This window comes from Stegostoma tigrinum, chromosome 16 (genome assembly GCF_030684315.1).
Source record: "Stegostoma tigrinum isolate sSteTig4 chromosome 16, sSteTig4.hap1, whole genome shotgun sequence".
Taxonomy (NCBI): domain Eukaryota; kingdom Metazoa; phylum Chordata; class Chondrichthyes; order Orectolobiformes; family Stegostomatidae; genus Stegostoma; species Stegostoma tigrinum.
In genome coordinates, this window is record NC_081369.1 from 64866812 (window position 1) to 64885447 (window position 18636).

General features: G+C 41.5%; 1 protein-coding gene across 4 annotated transcripts in view; it reads right to left on the minus strand.

The window, feature by feature from the left end:
• Positions 1–241: 241 nt before the first annotated feature.
• Positions 242–18636, minus strand: part of LOC125459805 (protein LSM14 homolog A-like) — a 71459-nt gene continuing 53064 nt past the window's right edge. For 2 of the 4 annotated variants that reach the window (XM_048546682.2, XM_048546679.2), the window contains 6 exons: positions 18429–18596; positions 13294–13374; positions 9588–9758; positions 3934–4111; positions 3072–3303; positions 242–1644 (listed from right to left, as the gene is read on the minus strand). In XM_048546682.2, coding sequence (XP_048402639.1) covers positions 1621–1644; positions 3072–3303; positions 3934–4111; positions 9588–9758; positions 13294–13374; positions 18429–18596 — 854 coding nt within the window. In that variant the 3' untranslated portion in view covers positions 242–1620. Of the gene's footprint in view, positions 1645–3071; positions 3319–3933; positions 4112–9587; positions 9759–13293; positions 13375–18428; positions 18597–18636 lie in introns of all 4 variants that reach the window. The other 2 variants (XM_048546681.2, XM_048546678.2) reach the window with 1 other exon arrangement.

Consider the following 18636-nt stretch of genomic DNA (forward strand, 5'->3'; position numbering starts at 1 on the left):
GAGACAGACAGAGAGAGAGACAGACAGAGAGAGAGACAGACAGAGAGACACAGAGACAGAGAGACACAGAGACACAGAGACACAGAGACACAGAGACACAGAGACACAGAGACACAGAGACACAGAGACACAGAGACACAGAGACACAGAGACACAGAGACACAGAGACACAGAGACACAGAGACAGAGAGACAGAGAGACACAGAGAGACAGAGAGACAGAGAGACAGAGAGACAGAGACACAGACAGAGACAGAGACACAGACAGAGACAGAGAGACAGAGACACAGACAGAGACAGAGAGACAGAGAGAGAGACAGAGAGAGAGAGAGAGAGAGAGAGAGAGAGACAGAGAGAGAGAGAGAGAGAGGGAGACAGAGAGAGAGAGGGAGACAGAGAGAGAGAGGGAGACAGAGAGAGAGAGGGAGACAGAGAGAGAGAGGCAGCGCGAGATTACCTGGGGTTCAAGCCAAGTATCCAAATGTGCCATTCCCCTCCCCCACCCCTTCCAAAGTCTGTAATTTCAAATAAATAGATCAGATCCACAGCTAGTACCAGGAGTGTAATTCAAGTCAAGCAATTTGAATATCATGAAAACCAAGAGCAAAGACCTAAGTGATTGAATTACATCCTCAAACTCACTGACACTACTTAGTTTTTAATAATATTTAGTGTATAGTTACTCTATTATTATGTGATAAGCATAGCAAGGAACCAGACGGAAAATGAAAAATGACAGTGACGGAAAACTAATCTCATATGATCAAGCACCTTTTTATGGGTAAGACCTTATGAGGGTACTAACTATACACTATATATTACACGTCAATAGTGAAGTTCAAAATCAGTTTCACATGGCTATATAAATTGAAAAATTCTTCCTCTTTGGATCCCTTTTTGCTTTGTATCTCTGAGCTAAATTTACTCAATTTAAAAAAAAGCTACAAATTTAACTTTTTTGTTCGAAATGAAAAATTTGTTTCATAAAACAAAGAACAAAGAACAGTTGACAGACACCAGAAAGTTTTTTTTAAACTCAGGAGAGTCATCTCCGGGGTCTTGCGTCATGAAAGATGTTCTGATTTTACTTTTTCTCCATAAAAAATGTCCAGCGCGCATTAAGTATTATGTTTTGTCCTACGCAGATTAAAGCTAAATTTTATCATTCCATGGAAAAAATAAATTTGAGTAGCTTTCAATGTAGTTTCCTGTAAAGTATCAGTCAGACTGCAATCACAGTAGATGGCCAGCTGCATACAGTATTTCTTGCAACTGACAGCATTTTTATCAAACATTTTCAGTAATAAGAAATCACTCTCGTTATCAATGCAAAAATACTGGAAAGCTCCAACATACTAGTCGTATCTATACATTTAGAAATTTCCTTCTGCTATTTCAAAGACGAATATTTAATGCTCAACATTGTAAAGACGAACCTTCTGCACAATAAGATATTGCATGTTCTCCCTTTTGATGTCAAGCACGTAAATACCAGTGCTGGTGACAGATGTACAGCAAATTAATTTCTTCACTTTTGCTGTCAAAAATAAGTTTGAAACTAAACAAATTCTCTGGACTGTGTAGATCTAAAGTCCTTTTTCAGGGAAATCCAGTTTGCATACTATGCAGCAACTTTATTATCCTTCTGTGAAGAGAAAAGGTGAAATGCATCTTTAAGTTGGGGCTGATGATAAATTTTAAGCTTACTTAACCACCTGCAACATTTTAGGCTTTATTACAGCGAGACAGAGAGCGTGCGAGCGCCAGCATTTCTCATTTTAGTTTCAAATTGCCAGTCACAGAGTCATATAGCACGGAAACAGACCTCTCAGTTTAACAAGTCCACGCTGAACAATAATCCCAAACTACACTAGTCCCATCTGCTTGCTCCTGCCCCATTTCACTCCAAAAAAACATTTGCCCCTTATGTCTTTAAAATCTCTCTCCTCTCACCTTAAAAATATGCCCCAGTCTTGAAATATCCCATCCTAGGGAAAATACATTGCCAGTGACCCAATCTATAACTCATTTTATAAATTTCTATAAGGGTGCCTCTAAACCTCTTACACCCCAGTGAAAAAAGTCTCAGCTTATCCAGCCTAATTCAAACCTTCCATATCCATCAACATTCTGGTAAATCTCTTCTGAGCCCTCTTCAGCTTAATGATATCTTTCCTGTAACTGGGTTACCAAAACAGGTCAGTATTCCAGAAGAAGCTTCACTAATGACCTGTACAACCTCTATATGACTTCCCATCTTCACTGAGTGCTTGTTGACAGGTGGGTGGTGCTGGCAATGCGAGCATTTGTTACCCATTCCTAAGTGATCTTGATCTGAGTGGCTTGTTGGACCATTTTATAATAACAAGTGGACTATTTAGCTCCTTACACCTTTCAATACAATCATGGCCGATCTCATCTTGGCCTCAACTCCACTTTGCTGTCCATTCTCCATAATTCTTCAACTTTTTCCTGATTCAATATTTTTCTACCTCCTCCTTAAATTTACTCAATGTCCCAGCATCCAGCACATTCTGGGGTAGGGAATTCCAAAGATTCATGTACCAATGAGAGCAGTAATTTCACCTTATCTCTGCTTTAAAACTGCTATCCCTTATCCAAAACTAGGACTTTCTCATAAGAAGACATTCTCTCTAGATCTACACTGTCAATCCCCTTTAGCATCTAACTATAATCTTGATAGGTCCATGCTAGATACCATGGTTCCTATGAGCTTCCTTCCAACTTATCACTGTATCCTCCCATTCCATTCTTCTGAATCTAATGATCTACCTCACTTTTAAATGGACCTATGCTAGTCTCCTCAACCTCCTGGTTCCATCTGCCTGGTAAAGAAGGTTGGCTCTGAATTCCTTTTTGGTTTTATTATCTCTGTCCCTTCGTTTTGGATTCCTCCACATATTGTAAAAACCATTAGAAAATAAGAGTCACAAATTCAACTCAGTGAGCAAGAAACTTTGACGCCACCTCCTATTTGCAAAGATCCAACTTATTCCGAACTGCAGTTATTACACATTTTTTAAAAAATGCAATTACAAACGTTCAAGTTACCCTGTATTCAAAGTCTGAGAACTCTCTGCCTCCTCCACGCCCTCCTCTGAAACCTCCACGATAACCACCACGGGGAGGACCATAATTCCCTCTTCCTCCACGGCCCCGCCCTCCCCGATATCCATAACCTCCTCGTCCTCTGAAGCCTCCCCGGCCACGCATTGGGCGCAGTGGTATTCCAAATGTTTCTGCATTTATCCGCCTCTCCTCAGCCCATGTCGGTCTCCGATCTCTGGAAGAGAAATAGCTAAGGAGAGAGTTATGGTGCAGGCACACCAAATGTAAATCAACAGTGCACATTAGTGACAGAAGAACGCCATTCAGTCCAAGTCTGTTGAGCCTCTTAATTAGATCATGTTTGTACCTCAGTTTATTTTTACACATATGGAACTACATTCCTTGATTGTATTGTCTTTTGTTCAAATGAAAACTATGGTTTAAAAAAAATTCATTCCCATGGTATGGGCGTCACTGCAAAGGCTTGCCCTTATTACCAACTATGGTCTTAGTTGAAAATTTGATGGTGAGCTGTCTTCTCAAACTATTTTTCCTCTGAAGGCTTCTCATTTCCAAAGATTCACAGCCTGGATGATAAATTAATCCAGGCACCATCTGTACTATGCTGCAGTCCAGCAAATAGATAATTCTAACAGAAGGACATTACAAAACTCAGCACTGCAACAGCAGAGTGTAAATCCCTCCTACATCAGGACAATCTTCTTTCCCCAGTATCCTCCACAGTAACATCACCCACGTCAAGTTTGCAACTTTCACACTTACAGGAGAGGAAATTGCAACTGTGAAATCTGAATGCTAAGTTGCCACAGGTGTAAAGCTGCCATTTTTGGCAGGTAATAAATACCTGGTTTCATTATCACAGGAAATGTTGTCAAAAAAAGATTTGGTTTTGTCGTAATAACATTTCGGTCCTAAAGTTTCATCTTCATCAGCATTTCCTTCACTGTTTTGCGTTTCAATCCCTGAGTCACCTTTATCTTCACCATTTAGAGCCTTCTCTGTTTTGTCAGGTTGTTTATCATCTGACAAGAAACAAGAGGACGTCAAAGTTCATTGAGCAATTAACACCACAACAGCAAAGTAAATCATTAAATTATAAAAAATTAAACCACTGATTCACAAATCAAGCAACTATTAAATGTTTCTACATCTTTCACAACCTAACAAGTATCCCAAAGTTCTGGATGTGAGTTTGCTCGCTGAGCTGGAAGGTTAGTTTTCAGATGTTTCGTCACGGTGACGAAACGTCTGAAAATTAACCTTGCAGCTCAGCGAGCAAACTCACATCCAGAACCTCAACCTGAGCTACAAAATCTTCTCAAAACTTGATATCCCAAAGTGTTAAAGCCAATGAGGTGTTTTTCCAATATTACCACTGTTCTAATGCAAGAACAGGACAGCTAATTCACAGACAGCAAGGTTCCACTAAAGGCAATGACTCTGGGGACGTAGGTTCAAACTTCATTACAGCTAGTGAAATTTAAACACAATTAAATAAAGCTAGTCTCAATAACAGTAACCCTGAAATTATCACCGATTGTGCTAAAAACATGTCTGGTTGACTAAAGTTTTTCAGGGAAGGAAATCTGTTCACTTTCCCAACATGGTATTATGACTCCAGATTCAGAGTAATGTGGCTGTCTCTTTCTGACCTCTGAAATGGCCTGGCAAGCCACTTAGACCAGGGCAAATTAGGGATGGGCAACAAATGCTGACTTTGCCACATCCCATTAAACAAAGAAGTATTAATAGCTAGTTACACAACCTTCAAAATCTCTCCTCCCCCATCACATCCCAAAACCAGCCCAGCTCGTCCCCGCCTCCATAACCCGTTCCTCCTCTTACATATCCCCACCTCCCACCTCAAACCCCACCCCGATCTCCTACCTACTCACCTCATCCCACCCCCTTGACCCGTCTGTCCTCCCTGGACTGACCTATCTCCGCCCTAACTCCCCACCTACACTCACCTTTACTGGCTCCACCCCCTCCTCTTTGACCTGTCTGCCTCCCCTCCACCTTCTATCCACCTCCCCCTCTCTCCCTATTTATTTCAGAACCTCCTTCCCCTCCCCCATTTCTGAACAAGGGTCTAGGCCCAAAACGTCAGCTTTCCTGCTACTCTGACGCTGCTTGGCCTGCTGTGTTCATCCAGCTCTCCACCTTGTTATCTCAATAGCTAGTTAACTGCTTTATTAATGCTGGTTGACAGATTAAGTATCAATCCTTTGCTCTTCCTTCAAAAACAGTTCCACAGTACCTATTCTATCCAATTGAGAGAATAAACAGGATCGAGCTTTAACATTTCAACCGCAAAGAGTTGAGTGAAGGAAACTGATGAGCTTTCCCACGTGCAATAAGCACATGTGCATCTGTGCTACTCCAACATCTGTAAACAACAGTTAAAACACACACAGATTAAGTTTTGAAATTACGTTTGCTGGACTAAACCCATGGCTAATTGAAAAACAGAGTGGGAGAAGTGGTTAGAGTGCAGAGTCAATACAGTGCAGTTGTGGAGGACTGATGAAGGGTCCTGGCCTGAAATGACTACTTTCCTGCTCCTCTGATGATGCTTCACCTGCTGTGTTCCTCTACATCCACAGTGTGTTGTTTCTGACTCCAGCACGTAATGTTCTTGCTAGCTCTTGGTTAGCGTGTAGAATTCTCTGCCATAAAATTACAGAATTGTTGCGGCATAAAGGGAGGCCTTACAGTCCATCGCGCCTGCACTGGTTTTATTACCTAGTCCCAACCTCCTGCCTTTCCCATATCCCTGTACACCATCCAATGTCCCCCTTGAATGCCTTATTTTGATATGCATCCACATTTCCAGGAAGCGATACCAATATTAATTACTACTTGTATGAAAAAGCTTCTTCTCGCATCACCCTTGCTTCTTTTGCACATCATTTTAAAGTCAATGGCCTCTCATTTTGGTTTCTTTTACAAGGGGGAACATCTCCTTATCTACTTTATCCAGCAGGTTCATGGTTTTGAAAACTTATTTCCAATCTCCTCTCAACCTCTTTGTCTGCGAGAAGAGCAGTCCCAACTTTTTCAATCTATCCTCATAACTAAAGTCACTCACTCCTGAAACCACTCTTGTAAATCACTAAAAGAAATATACAGTTTGCATAGAAGGAATATTAAAGTGAAACAGGAGCAAGAAGGGTTAGGCTGATTTATTCAAGCAGAAGGGAACAATGGTACTGACCTGATATAACAAGTGATTTGTGCTGGAACGTTCCAAGTAGTTTGTGGTTATCTAGATATCAGCAATTACACAGATTCTAAAGTTCATATACCAAGATTGGAGAAACTCAATCACCAAGTCACGCAACATTTGGAAAATCCCTTGCATCAAATTACTTAACTAATCCCAAAAAACAACTGGCCTAGTCCTGATCAGTCTACAGCAGGACATTCAATGCTGTCAGCCAGGGCTTAGTAGGTTGAGCGTCAGTGTCAAAAGGTTATTGATTCCACTCAACAGACTTGTGCACACATCTCGGTTGACACTGATGCAGTAATGAGGAATGCTGCACAATTACAGCTGCCAGCTTTAGGATGAAACATTAAATCAAGATCATATCTGAGGTTTTAGGTAGACACCAAGTTGGAGCAGAGGTGTTCTCCATGACATCCATGTTAACATCCTTTTTCTCAACATACATCACCGACAGATAACCTGGTCATTTCCCAGAACCTAAACTTTTGCTCCTTGTCCTTTCTAGCGGTCTGTAACATCTGATACTACTGATTCCACATCACCCAGAAATTCATTTGCAACGACTTCTCCTCCTGCTCTCTCACTGTTAGTTCTGGTACTTACCAAGGATAGATCTTTGGCACCCTTCTGCTTTGCATCTACATTCTGTGCTCCTCAGCAGCATCATTTAAAGGCCAAGTGGTAGGTTTCTCACATAAACTGATGCTACTCAGCTTGACCTCAACCCCATTTGCTCAATTATCAGACTGCTAACCTGACATATGATATTGCTCAAGCTGAAATTCCTCCAAATAAGAAAAGCAAAGATGGATGCTTGTGTTTGCAGTTCATGTTCCAAACTTCATTCCCCAATTACTGACATTATCCTTCTCTCTGGCAGCAGTCCAAGATCATGTCAATCTGTTGGCAACAATGATATCATATTTGAAGGGAGAGATGAGCTCTTGAAGTCATACATGCATCATGAAGGCTAACTGTTTCTGCCTCCAAGATTTTACTCGCTGGTGATCCCCACAGTGGTCTCTCAGGACTCGGCTAAAATTTGCAGACACTTCAAAGCTGATAGCAAGGTCAGCTGGGCGGAGAATGCAAAGGTATTGCAGTGTGATTTAAACAGTCTGAGTGAGTAACAAATACATGGCAGAAGCAGTATAATATGGATAAATGTGAGATTGTCCACTCTGGTAGCAAAAATAGGAAGGCAACTTATTTGAATGGCTGTAAATTAAGATAGGGAAATGATAAACAAGACCTGGGAGTCCTCGTGCACCAGCCGCTAAAAGCGTGCGCGCAGGTGCAGCAGGCAGTAAAGATGACAAACGGTACGTCGACTGTCATAGTGAAAGGAACGAGGATGTCTTGCTGCAATTATACAGAGCATTGGTGAGACTACACCTGGAATAATGTGCACAGTTCTTGTTTCCTCATCAGAGGAAGGATATTCTTGCTAAAGAGAGTGCAGCAAAGGTTTACCATATTGATTCCTGGGAAGGCAGGACAGATATATGAGGAGAGTTGGAGTCAGTTAGGATTGATATTCACTGGAGTTTAGAGGAATGAGAGGGATCTCAAAGCAGCCTATAAAATTCCAACACAGGATGAGACAGATTTGATGGAAGGATGATGTTCCCGAGGTTGGGGAAATCCAAATCCAGGGATCAACTGTTTAAAGATAAGGGGTAAACCTTTTGGACTAAGATGGGGAGAAATTTCTTCAATCAGTGGGGGCCCCACGGAATTCACTGCTACAGAAAATGGTTGAGGCCAAAACATTCTGCTTTCAAGGAGGGAGATATAGCTTGTGATTCAAGAGGTATGTGAGGAGGGGGAGCGGGAGCGGACTATGGTACTGAACTTGGCCATCAGGCACAATCTTAATGAATTGTGGAGCGGGGTTGAAGGATTCAATGACCTACTCTTGCTCTTCTCCGTAAACTCAACTATTCAAACACATTCCTGACTGAACTCCCACATCTAACTGTTCACAAATATGAGATCATCTAAAGCTCAACTGCTTGTGTCTTAACGCGCACAAAGTTCCACTGTCCTATCAACCTGTGCTTGCAGACCTACATAAACTTAGTGAAGCAATGCCTTAATTTTCAAATGTGTGAATTCCTCCACAGCCTCTGTCCTCCCCGTCTCTAATCGTCTGCACAACCCAATCCTCATATCTGTGCTCTGAGCTGTATTGCATCACCACTGGTGTTTGGATTTACAGTTGTTTGGTGTCCAAGCTCTGGAACACCTACCCTATGTGGACTGCAGTGCTTCAAGGCAGCAGCTCACCACCACCACCTCAATATCTCCAAACACCTTTCCCTACTCCCCTCCACTTCACTTTCCTCTTTCAAGAAGCTTCTTAAAACATACTAAATTGACTTAAGTTTTTCACAACATCAAGACATCCCAGAGTACCACACAGTCAAGTAAATTGCCTGTAGTCAATTGCAATAGAGAAAACAAACTTAAGCAGTAAATATATTTTACTGCACATGGGCCAAGGCAAGAAGAGAAAAAGTTTCTTTAATGTCTCATTAGGATATCAGAGCAGACTGGAATCAGCATCAAATTAACATTGCTTCTGAAGGACTGCGACAGAACTCTCTTTTCATGCTGCTCAGTGTTAATGCAGGAGTCCTGACATTGATTCAATGACAATGAACGAATAGCAACACAGTCCCAAGTCAGGATGGTGAGTGGCTCACAGGGGAACTTGTAGGCAAGGTTACTGCCATGTATCTGCTGCTCTCTCATTCCAGACAGTAGTGGTTGAGAGTTTCTGAAGATCTTTAGAGAATTTTTGCAGTGCATCTCAAAGATAGTACACACTGCTGTTAATAAGGTATTGAACAGCATAGAAGGAATTCATTGTTTGTAGATGTGGTGTCAATTAAGTGGCCTGCTTTGTCTTGGATGGTGCTGAGCTTCGAGTATTGTTGGAGATGCACTCATCTAGGCACGTGGGGAATATTCCATCACCATCCTGGCTTGTGCCTTGTAATTGGTTTTAATCCCATTTTCCAAAACCTGGCTCATAGCGTTCTATGCTTAGCCATCGTAGCCTTTGAATACATTAGCCATTTTGTCTGGTTTTCCCACGCAGCCAGTATGTGGGAGTCAGAGTGCTAAAGATGAGTCAAAGTCAAAGGGCACCAATGACAATGTATATAAACAGCAAAAATACCAAGAGCCTCAGCTGTGAACAATGCTATATGGAAACTGTAGCCTCAGTGAACACAAGGTTCAAAAGAAGAAAACATTACCTTTCAGTTTCAGCTTATTCTGGAACTCCCTATCAATCTCCTCTTTGTTAAACTGTGCATTTGCACTCTCAAAGTCGAAGTCTTTTTCGAACTTCATTGGGCCGTCTCTTCTTACGGTGAATCTTCCCCTTCCTCGGCTCCCACCACGCCCTCGCCTGACAGCCTGACCCCCTGATAACAAGTAGAAGAAATGTTAGTGCATCAGGAAGCCGGTTCAGAAATCCTCTGGACCCGATGAGATCTATCGTAGGTTGCTATGGGGAGCAAGGGAGGAGACTGTCGGCCCTGGTGGTTATATTTAACACTTTGCTGCCCCAGTTACCAGATGACTGGAGAATAGCTAATGTGGTTCCCTTGTTCAAAATGGCAGCAGGGATAGACCAGGTAATTACAAACCAGTTAATCTGACACTAGTGGTACGAAAATTATTGGAAAAAATTCTGCAGGACAGTATTAATCAATACTTGGAAAGACAGAGATTGATCAAAGATAGTCAGCCGGGATCTGTTGGATGGAGATCCTGTCTGAGGATCCGGTTTGAAAAAGTGACTAAATATATTGAGGGTAATGCAACAGATGTGTTTTAAATGGACTTCAGTGAGGCCTTTGACAGGGTCCCACATGAAAGACTGCGCCAAAGATAGAAGCTTATGTAATCCATGGTAAGTCAGCAAAAACATTCCAAAACTGGCTTACAAAGGGTGATGAGTGAGGGGACCCTTGCTGTTATGTTATGCACATGAAAGACATAAATGTGAGGAATATTTTAAACTGTATGTTGCAGATGACATATTAACAACAACACTGATTTCTAAGGCCACAGCTTGACATTGATCAGCTGATAAAATGGGCGCAGCAATGGGAGATGGAATTTTGGGAGGTTTATTAAGGGGAAGAAGGACATACATAATGCATGCTAGTCCCAGGGAGCACTGAAGAACAAACACAGACATGTACCGTCAAATTCAAGAAACATCTGGAAGAATATTTAAAATGCTGAGTCACAGTAGGCTATGGACCAAGTGCCAGTCAATGGGAATATGGGGTTTGACATTTGTTGGTTAGCACAGACATGGTGGGCTGAACAGCCTGTTTCTATGCCATATGACTTTTTGACTCTAACTGCTAAGTGCAGAAACAAAGTGCCTACAGTTGAGTCTTTAAAGATTATTACAATAAAGACATGGTTTCTTAAGATACTTCCAGCAGCCCATTATTCAGTTAAAGTGTTCCATCCACAGGTGTCCATTTGTAACAGCGTAAATAACCCAAGTCAATATGTTCCTGTGGAAGAATGCGATCCAAGAAGGCAATTTTACTCATCTACTATTTCATACAATCCCTATGTAGGTAGCTCAAAATCACATTACCAAACAAAGATTAAACTATAGTCTTGAACGTCATCCCAAAGCTCACTTTGCCCACAAAACAGGCAAGTTGGAAAATCTGTCAAATCAGGATTGTGTGCACAAAGTTGGCAGGCTCTAACAGGCTTTCAAACAAACTTTCAAAATCTAAGTAATAAGAATTCTTCGCTGAGCAACTGCAGAGGTGCACTTGTAGTAAAATGACAAAAACAGAAGTTGCTGGAAAAGCTCAGCAGGTCTGGCAGCATCTGTGAAGTGAAATCAGAGTTAACGTTTCAGGTCCAGTGGCCCTTCCTCGGTACTAAGGTTGAAGTTTTACCCCACCACAAAGGTCTTTTTAAAAAGTTTGTTAAAGGAAAGGTTAACAGGAACATTGGAATTATTGGCTCAGCCAGCAGTTATTGCCTAACCCTATATGTCTGAACAGGCAAATTAAAAATACCTGAAACTTGGTGTTGAAACATGAAACCACTCAAGGACTTACAAACCAATTCCCACTCAGTGATATGAACAAAGGAAATATACATTACAGTGATCTCAAATCAAAGACAAAACACGCTTGCAATAGCCCCAGCAAGAGGTAGCCACTTGTTAGCGGAGCAGGTCAGAATGGGAATTAGCACAACACTCAACAAAAATCATACACCAGCATCAAATTCCTAAGTAATCAATTCTCATCAAATACCCAGAAAAGGAGATACTTGAAATTAAAATACTTAAAAGTTGTTTACATTTTGAAGAGTCTCATATTTGTGAAATGTCTCGATTAAGTTCAGCACATAATGGCCAGCTGTCCCCAAAATTATTTTTTATTTTTGAACTTGTGAAAATTAAATGGGAAGAACATCAAACTCTAATGCTTAAGAGTTAAAATTAAAGCCACTTGTTTCCTGCACAAATGTTAAATTTGGACAAGTCACCAAAAGCTACAAGGCCAGCAACAGATCTAAAACATCCTGCAATTCTAAAAACTTATTCAAACTGGAAGCCTTTTTTGTAAGTAATCTCATTCACTTGCCATGATTCTCCAACTCCAAACAGTCATTGCTTGTTTTGGCTTTTTGAAATACATCTTGTTCTTGGCACCTCGTTGTACCTTGTTTAAACCTGTTAACTAGTTCCACATTATTAGTTGAAAACCGTAACTTCCAGCCAGCTTTTTCCATCAATGAAAATTACATTTATGCAACCTTTTTGTACAAATGATGTTTGAAAAAACATAATGAAATCACCCTCGTGATCACTTGGAATTCAAAACAAAGTTTCATTGATGAAACAACTCATCATTGGAGACACTGACTGTGATGGAAGGTAATCAGATCACGGAGACAAAAGGAAAACAGTTCCTTTTGGACACCACTAGGTGGGGAAGATTGGAGCCAGCCAAACTGGGAGAGGGATTGTTGGCATCGATATGCTGAGTAATCAGCAATATTTTAGACACAGTGATCAGAAATGGCTTATCATACAAGGGGTGGATACTTGCAAAGTATGCTTCCAACTAGAATAGCTGTACCAAGACATGTTAAAAAAACTCCCAATTCTCAACACACCTTTTATAAACTTCTTCTAAGTCCATTTTTCATCAAATTTTACGTCAACATCTCACCTGAACTCATCTTTCTTGGAGAACTTTAAGCTTTCCTCATAGCCATACCTGTAATCCAACACTTTTTGAATAAAGGAGTTACTGAAATATGAAATACCATCAGATTTAAATCTCAATGGGACACATTAAAACTTTCATAGATGACATACACCAAAGTATTGATTGTCTGATTGTGACTCTGTCAAATACCTGACCTGGAATCCCAGTTTATACTGAGAGCATGCAATTGCTGACACCATCTGATGGTAAACTTGGACCGTGTATACTCTCCTCTGATTTGTCTTAGATGAGCATGCACAATATAACCTTCATTAAAACTCTATTTTATGTAAGTTTGTTTTCTTCTCACCAATTTTTTTTTTCATTTCTTTATTCATTTGGAACATTTAAGTTTTTACCACTTACTTCAAATTATTTCAAATTATGTTGCTACCATACATACTCCTGGAAGTCAGCAAATGCAGCCTTATGCTAAGCACAACATTGTATCGACACAAGATCTCATAATACAAGTACGTTAACACCCCAAAAGTCAGGGGCAAACAGGTCCATCTCCCCAGAGACCACATCCAGGAAGTTAGGAGCAGGTACAAGTGTATTCCCATTTACTGCCCAGCCCTGTTTGTCTCTCCATTTGCATCTGGACCAACATTCTCACTCAGATGTACCCAACAATGAATTAGGTCACAGATCAAAGAAACGATTATTGGATGGTAACAAAGTCACATACCTGATGGCCTCCTGTTTGGTTCCCGATTTTCACTCTTAAAGTGATCATTTTCTGGCCGTAGGCCTTTTTGAGATTCAAAAACTAAAACAAGACAAAACTGCAGTGAATAATGCTGCCTCTTCAGGTTCAGGTGAGATGCTGACCTAAAATTTGATGAAAATGTTATTTTCCAAGTCTTTCATAAGGCTTACATTTCAGTACCTAAGCAATTATGTAATTATACCTCAAAATCTAACACAAGGTGGTAAACAGCAATAAAATTGCTGGTACAAAGACTCTCAAAACTGCTGAGGAGAACATAGAAAATAAGCTTTAGGTGCGTTTCAATCAAGACAGAAAATAGTCAGGGCTAGTATGGCCACCAATGAAAAGCAGTTTGGAATGATATGTCTGCAGAATCAGTTTGGGTTGAGGTCAGGAACAAGAGAGGAGCAGTCACTTTGTTGGGGACTTTTTTTAAAAAAACAGACCCCCTATTAGTTGCAGAGAAGTGGAGGAGTGGATTGGGAAGCAGATACTGGAGAAGTCACAGTTGTAGTCATGGGGTGACTTCAACTTTCCAAACACTGATCGGAAACTTTTTAGTTGTTTTAGATCGAGTGGATTTTGTCCAGTGCATTCAGGAAGGATTCCTGACACAGTATGTAGATAGACCAACACGAGGAGAGGCCACTTGGGATGTGGTGCTTGGCATGAATCAGGTCAAGTGTTAGACCTGTTGGAAGTCAGCATTTTGGCGGTAGCGATCATAACTCTGTTACTTTTATAACAGCCATGAAAAAGGATAGGTACATACAGCAGGGTAAGGTTTATAATTGGGGGAAGGGTAATTATAATAATTTTGTTAGGCAAGAACTGGGTATTAGAAAATGGGAACACACACTGTCAGGAAAGAACACGATAGAAATGTGGAGATTGTTTAAGGAATGCATACTGCGTGCACTCAATAATTTTGACCCTAGCAGGCAGGGAAGATGCAGTCAAGCGAGGGAGCCTTGGTTCTCAAGAGAGGTCAAACGACTGTTTAAGAGGAAGGAGGATGCTGACATAAGGTTTGGGAAACAAGGATCAGAAAAGGCTCCAGAGAGACACAAGTTAGCCAGGAAGGAGCTGAAGAAAGGGCTCAGGAGAGCTATAAGGGGGCATAAGGAAACCTTGACAGGTAAAATCAAGGAAAACTCCAAGGCTTTTTACATGTACAGGAGGAATAAGAGAATGACCAGAGAAAGGGTAGGGCCGATCAAGAGCTGTAAAGGGAATTTGTCCACAGAGCCTAAAGAGATGAGAGGTCTGTAATGAATACTTTTCTTCGGTATCGACAACTGAGGGGAACCAAGTTGCAGGGGAGGAGCGTGAAACAGGCTATTAGACTAGAGGAGTTCGATGTTAGTAAGGAAGACATACTAGGAATTTTGAGGAACTGGAAGATAGATAAGTCCCCGGGGCCTGATGGGATTTAACCAAGGTTTCTATGGGAAGCGAGGGAAGAGACTGCAGGGCTTTTGGCCATGATCTTTTCGTCCTCACTGTCCACAGGTATAGTGCTGGAAGATTGGAGAGTGGCAAACGTCATTTCCTTGTTCAAAAAAAGGGAATAGGGATCACCCCGGAAATTATAGGCCCACAACCCGAGCTACAGATCTACTATAAAACCTTAGAGACCAATGGGTGGAACATGCTCAAATTGGCAAGAAAATGGGAACAAGTGGGGAACTGCAAACGAAAGAACACCAAAATGCCATACACACAGACCAGGTACTGAGCTTCAATTGTAACCATTCCAGCACACACAAATGAAGCTGTGTGTGAACACTATTTTAAAAAGGCAACAACACACTGCAGCAACACGGAACTAAGTGAAGAGGAGGAAGAATACCTCTTCCAAGTGTTCAAGGATAATGGATATCCAAAGAACTGGGTCAGGAGTTGCCTACACGAACAGCATCAGAAAGATTCTGCACTCCCCGACACACATATCACACTAACCCTACATCAGGGACGTATTGGCACTCACCACAAGACTCCTACGACCGCTGCATTAGAGAGGCACACAAGCCCACATCAACCCTACGACAATTGCTCACCGGAACTAAAGACACACTCCCCGCCATGGACAGGGCCAACTTCATCTATAAAATCTCCTGCAGAGACTGCAAGAAACAGTACATCGGACAAACAGGAGGGAAACTAACAAGGAGAGTACATGAACACCAAATGGCTAAAAAAGAGACACCACCAATACTCACTCATCTCAATCCACATGGACAAGGAGAACCACAACTTTGACTGGGACAACACCAAGATCCTGCAACAGGCTAGGCAGAGACAAGCAGAAGAATTCCTGGAAGCATGCTATTAATAAACACACTGAACTTGACCCCATATACATTCCACTACGGAGGAAACCCGGAAGTGAGGCAATCCATCGCAATGGACCCCAGAGTTTAAAAACCAGGCGGGAAAACACACCAACGTTTCAGAGGCTGCACTGAGGATGTCACCAAGCATGGTAACGAAACGTCTGCCAAACAACAAATCAGCTTGGCAAGCCAGCCAACCTCAACACCCACAACCCAAGCTACAGATCAACTCCAAAACCTTAGAGGCCAGTTAGTCTTACATCAGTAGTGGGCAAATTATTAAAGGGCTCAGAGACAGGATTTATGATCAGAGATAGGCGCATTATGATTCGTGATAGTCAGCATGGATTTGAGGGGTAGATCATGTCTCACAAAACTTACTGAATTGGTGACCAAACATGTGGATGAAGGTAGAGCAGTGGATGTGGTATACATGGATCTAAGTAAGGTGTTCGATAAGGTTCCCCATGGTAGGCTCATGCCGAAAGTAAGGAGACATGGGACGGGGGAAATGTGGCAGATGGGATTCAGAATTGGCTGACCCTTAGAAGACAAAGGGTGGTAGTGGACGGAAAATATTCAACATGGTGCTCAGTTACAAATAGTGTACCACAAGGATCTGTTCCGGGTCCTCTTCTCTTTGTGATTTTTGTAAATGATTTAGATGAAGGAGTGGAAGGGTAGATTAGTAAGTTCGTAGACAATATGAAACTGGGTCGAGTTGTAGATAGTACGGAGGGCTGTTCTAGGTTACAAAAGGGCATTGATAGGATGCAGGGCTGGGCTGAGAAGTGGCAGGTGGAGTTTAACCCTAAAAGTTGTGAGGTGATTCATTTTGGAAGGACAAACTTGAAAGCAGAAAACAGGGTCAACGGAAAGATTCTTGGCAGGGTGGAGGAGCAGAGGGATTTTCGGGTTCATGTGCACATTTTCCTGAAAGCTGCCACCCAGGTGGATAGAGTTAAGAAGGCATATGGTATATTGGCTTTCAGGGATTGAGTTCAAGGGCCGTGAAGTTATGCTCCAGCTATACAAAACCCTGGTTCGGCCACATCTGGAGTATTGTGTCTAGTTCTGGTTGCCTCATTATAGGAAAGATGTGGAAGCATTGGAAAAAGGTGCAGAGGAAATTTATCAGGATGTTGCCTGGAATGGAGGGAAGGTCTTACAAGGAAAGGTTGAGAGCACTAGGGCCTTTCTCTATAGAATGAAGGAGAAGTGACTTGATAAAGGTGTACAAAATGATCAGAGGTATAGATAGAGTGGACAGCCAGAGACTTGTTCCTTGGGTGGTGGTAGCTTTTACAAAGGGACATAGTTTTAAAGTAAGTGGAGGTAGATATCGCAGAGACGTCAGGGGTAGGTTCTTTACTCAGAGTGGTCAGGGCGTGGAATGCATTGCCAGAACGGGTAGTGGAATTGGCCTCATTAGGGACATTTAAGTGGATATTAGATAGGTATATGGATGATAGTAGAAGGTAGGGTTGGATGTTAGATAGATCTTAGGTTTAAGGTAAAAGTTTGGCACAACATTGTTGGCCAAAGGGCCTGTACTGTGCTGTACAGTTCTATGTTCTAAGATCAAACTAATTCATACCTTCTGCACGCAAAGCTGTAAGTTCTCTCATTTAATTATTAGACAGAAATCAAAAGAAAGTCAATGTACTGATCTCTCAAAATACAAACTTCAATCCTGATAAGTTCTCAACACTGGATAACAAATGAAGATTCAACAGGTTCATATTTATATATCAAAGATCCAAAGCAATTTAAGATGGTTTCTCTGATTCTCTACAGGGCGTTATGCAATCCTTGTGTCATATGCTATTGTCACAAACACAAAAAGTGTTATGTTTACATCCGTAGAAGCCAAAACAACCCTTCACAATTGTACTTATACTTGTTCAACAGTCAGTAACTTAAAGCTGCTGTCTTCAAATTGGACCACGATTCTTCTCATATCTTTGAATGCTTCTTAAAATTGTCTAATCTAAAAATGTGTCTTAGCCTGTAGGAAAGAGGATAAAATTCAGGATATAAATGTAAATTACACAACTGACTGGGAACTACGACTTAGCACAGTTTACTGCTGAGGATTTATCACGAGCCAAAAATAAAAGGACACAGGGGAGGTGGCAATACAGTTGTATTGTCACTGGATTTATTATCCAGTGATCCATGCTAATGGTCTGGAGACAAGTGCTTGACTCTCGCCATAACAGATGAAAAAAATCTGAATCAATGATATCTGAACTTTAAAACTAGCCACTACATAAAACATGCAACCATCGTCAATGATCATAAAAACTCCTGGTTTCACCAATGTCCTTCAAGGTTAGTCTTACCTGGCCTGGTCTACATGTAGCTCCACATACATAACAACGTTTGTCTTTTGACTGCCATCTGAAATGGCCCCAGCAAGCCAGTCAGTTCAAGTGGCAACTAGAGATGGGCAATAAATGTTGGCTCAGCCAGTGACACCCACATCCCATGAGCAAATTGAAACAAAAAGAAACCAATGCACTTGTTAATTGCACACTTCTGCCAACAAGTGCATGACTATTCATTTAGAGCAGAACAGAATCATTTCACAGCAGATAAACCTTCACATGATCTCTACTGCGGATAGTACTGTTATACAGCAGCAGTGTACCAAATTTTTGCACATTTCAAATGGATAAAGTGGAGGAGCATAAACACAGGCAATAACTAAGCATTTACCAGTTTGTTTGGTTTAGACTACAACTATCTATTGGACATGAACTCAAATCTTACTTTTTCTTGCATCATGGGAATCTGTTGGTTTGTGATGGTGAACTGACGGCAGAGGTCTGGCTAACACAGGACTCCTCCTGCCCACGGGGGCCTGAGAAGTATTTGTCTGCACTGCTTGTTCCATTGTTGGACTTTTCCTCATTGAATCCAGTTTTGGGCTTGATCGGCCTGTAAAAGAATGCAGCAAAAGCTACATTAGAGACAGCCA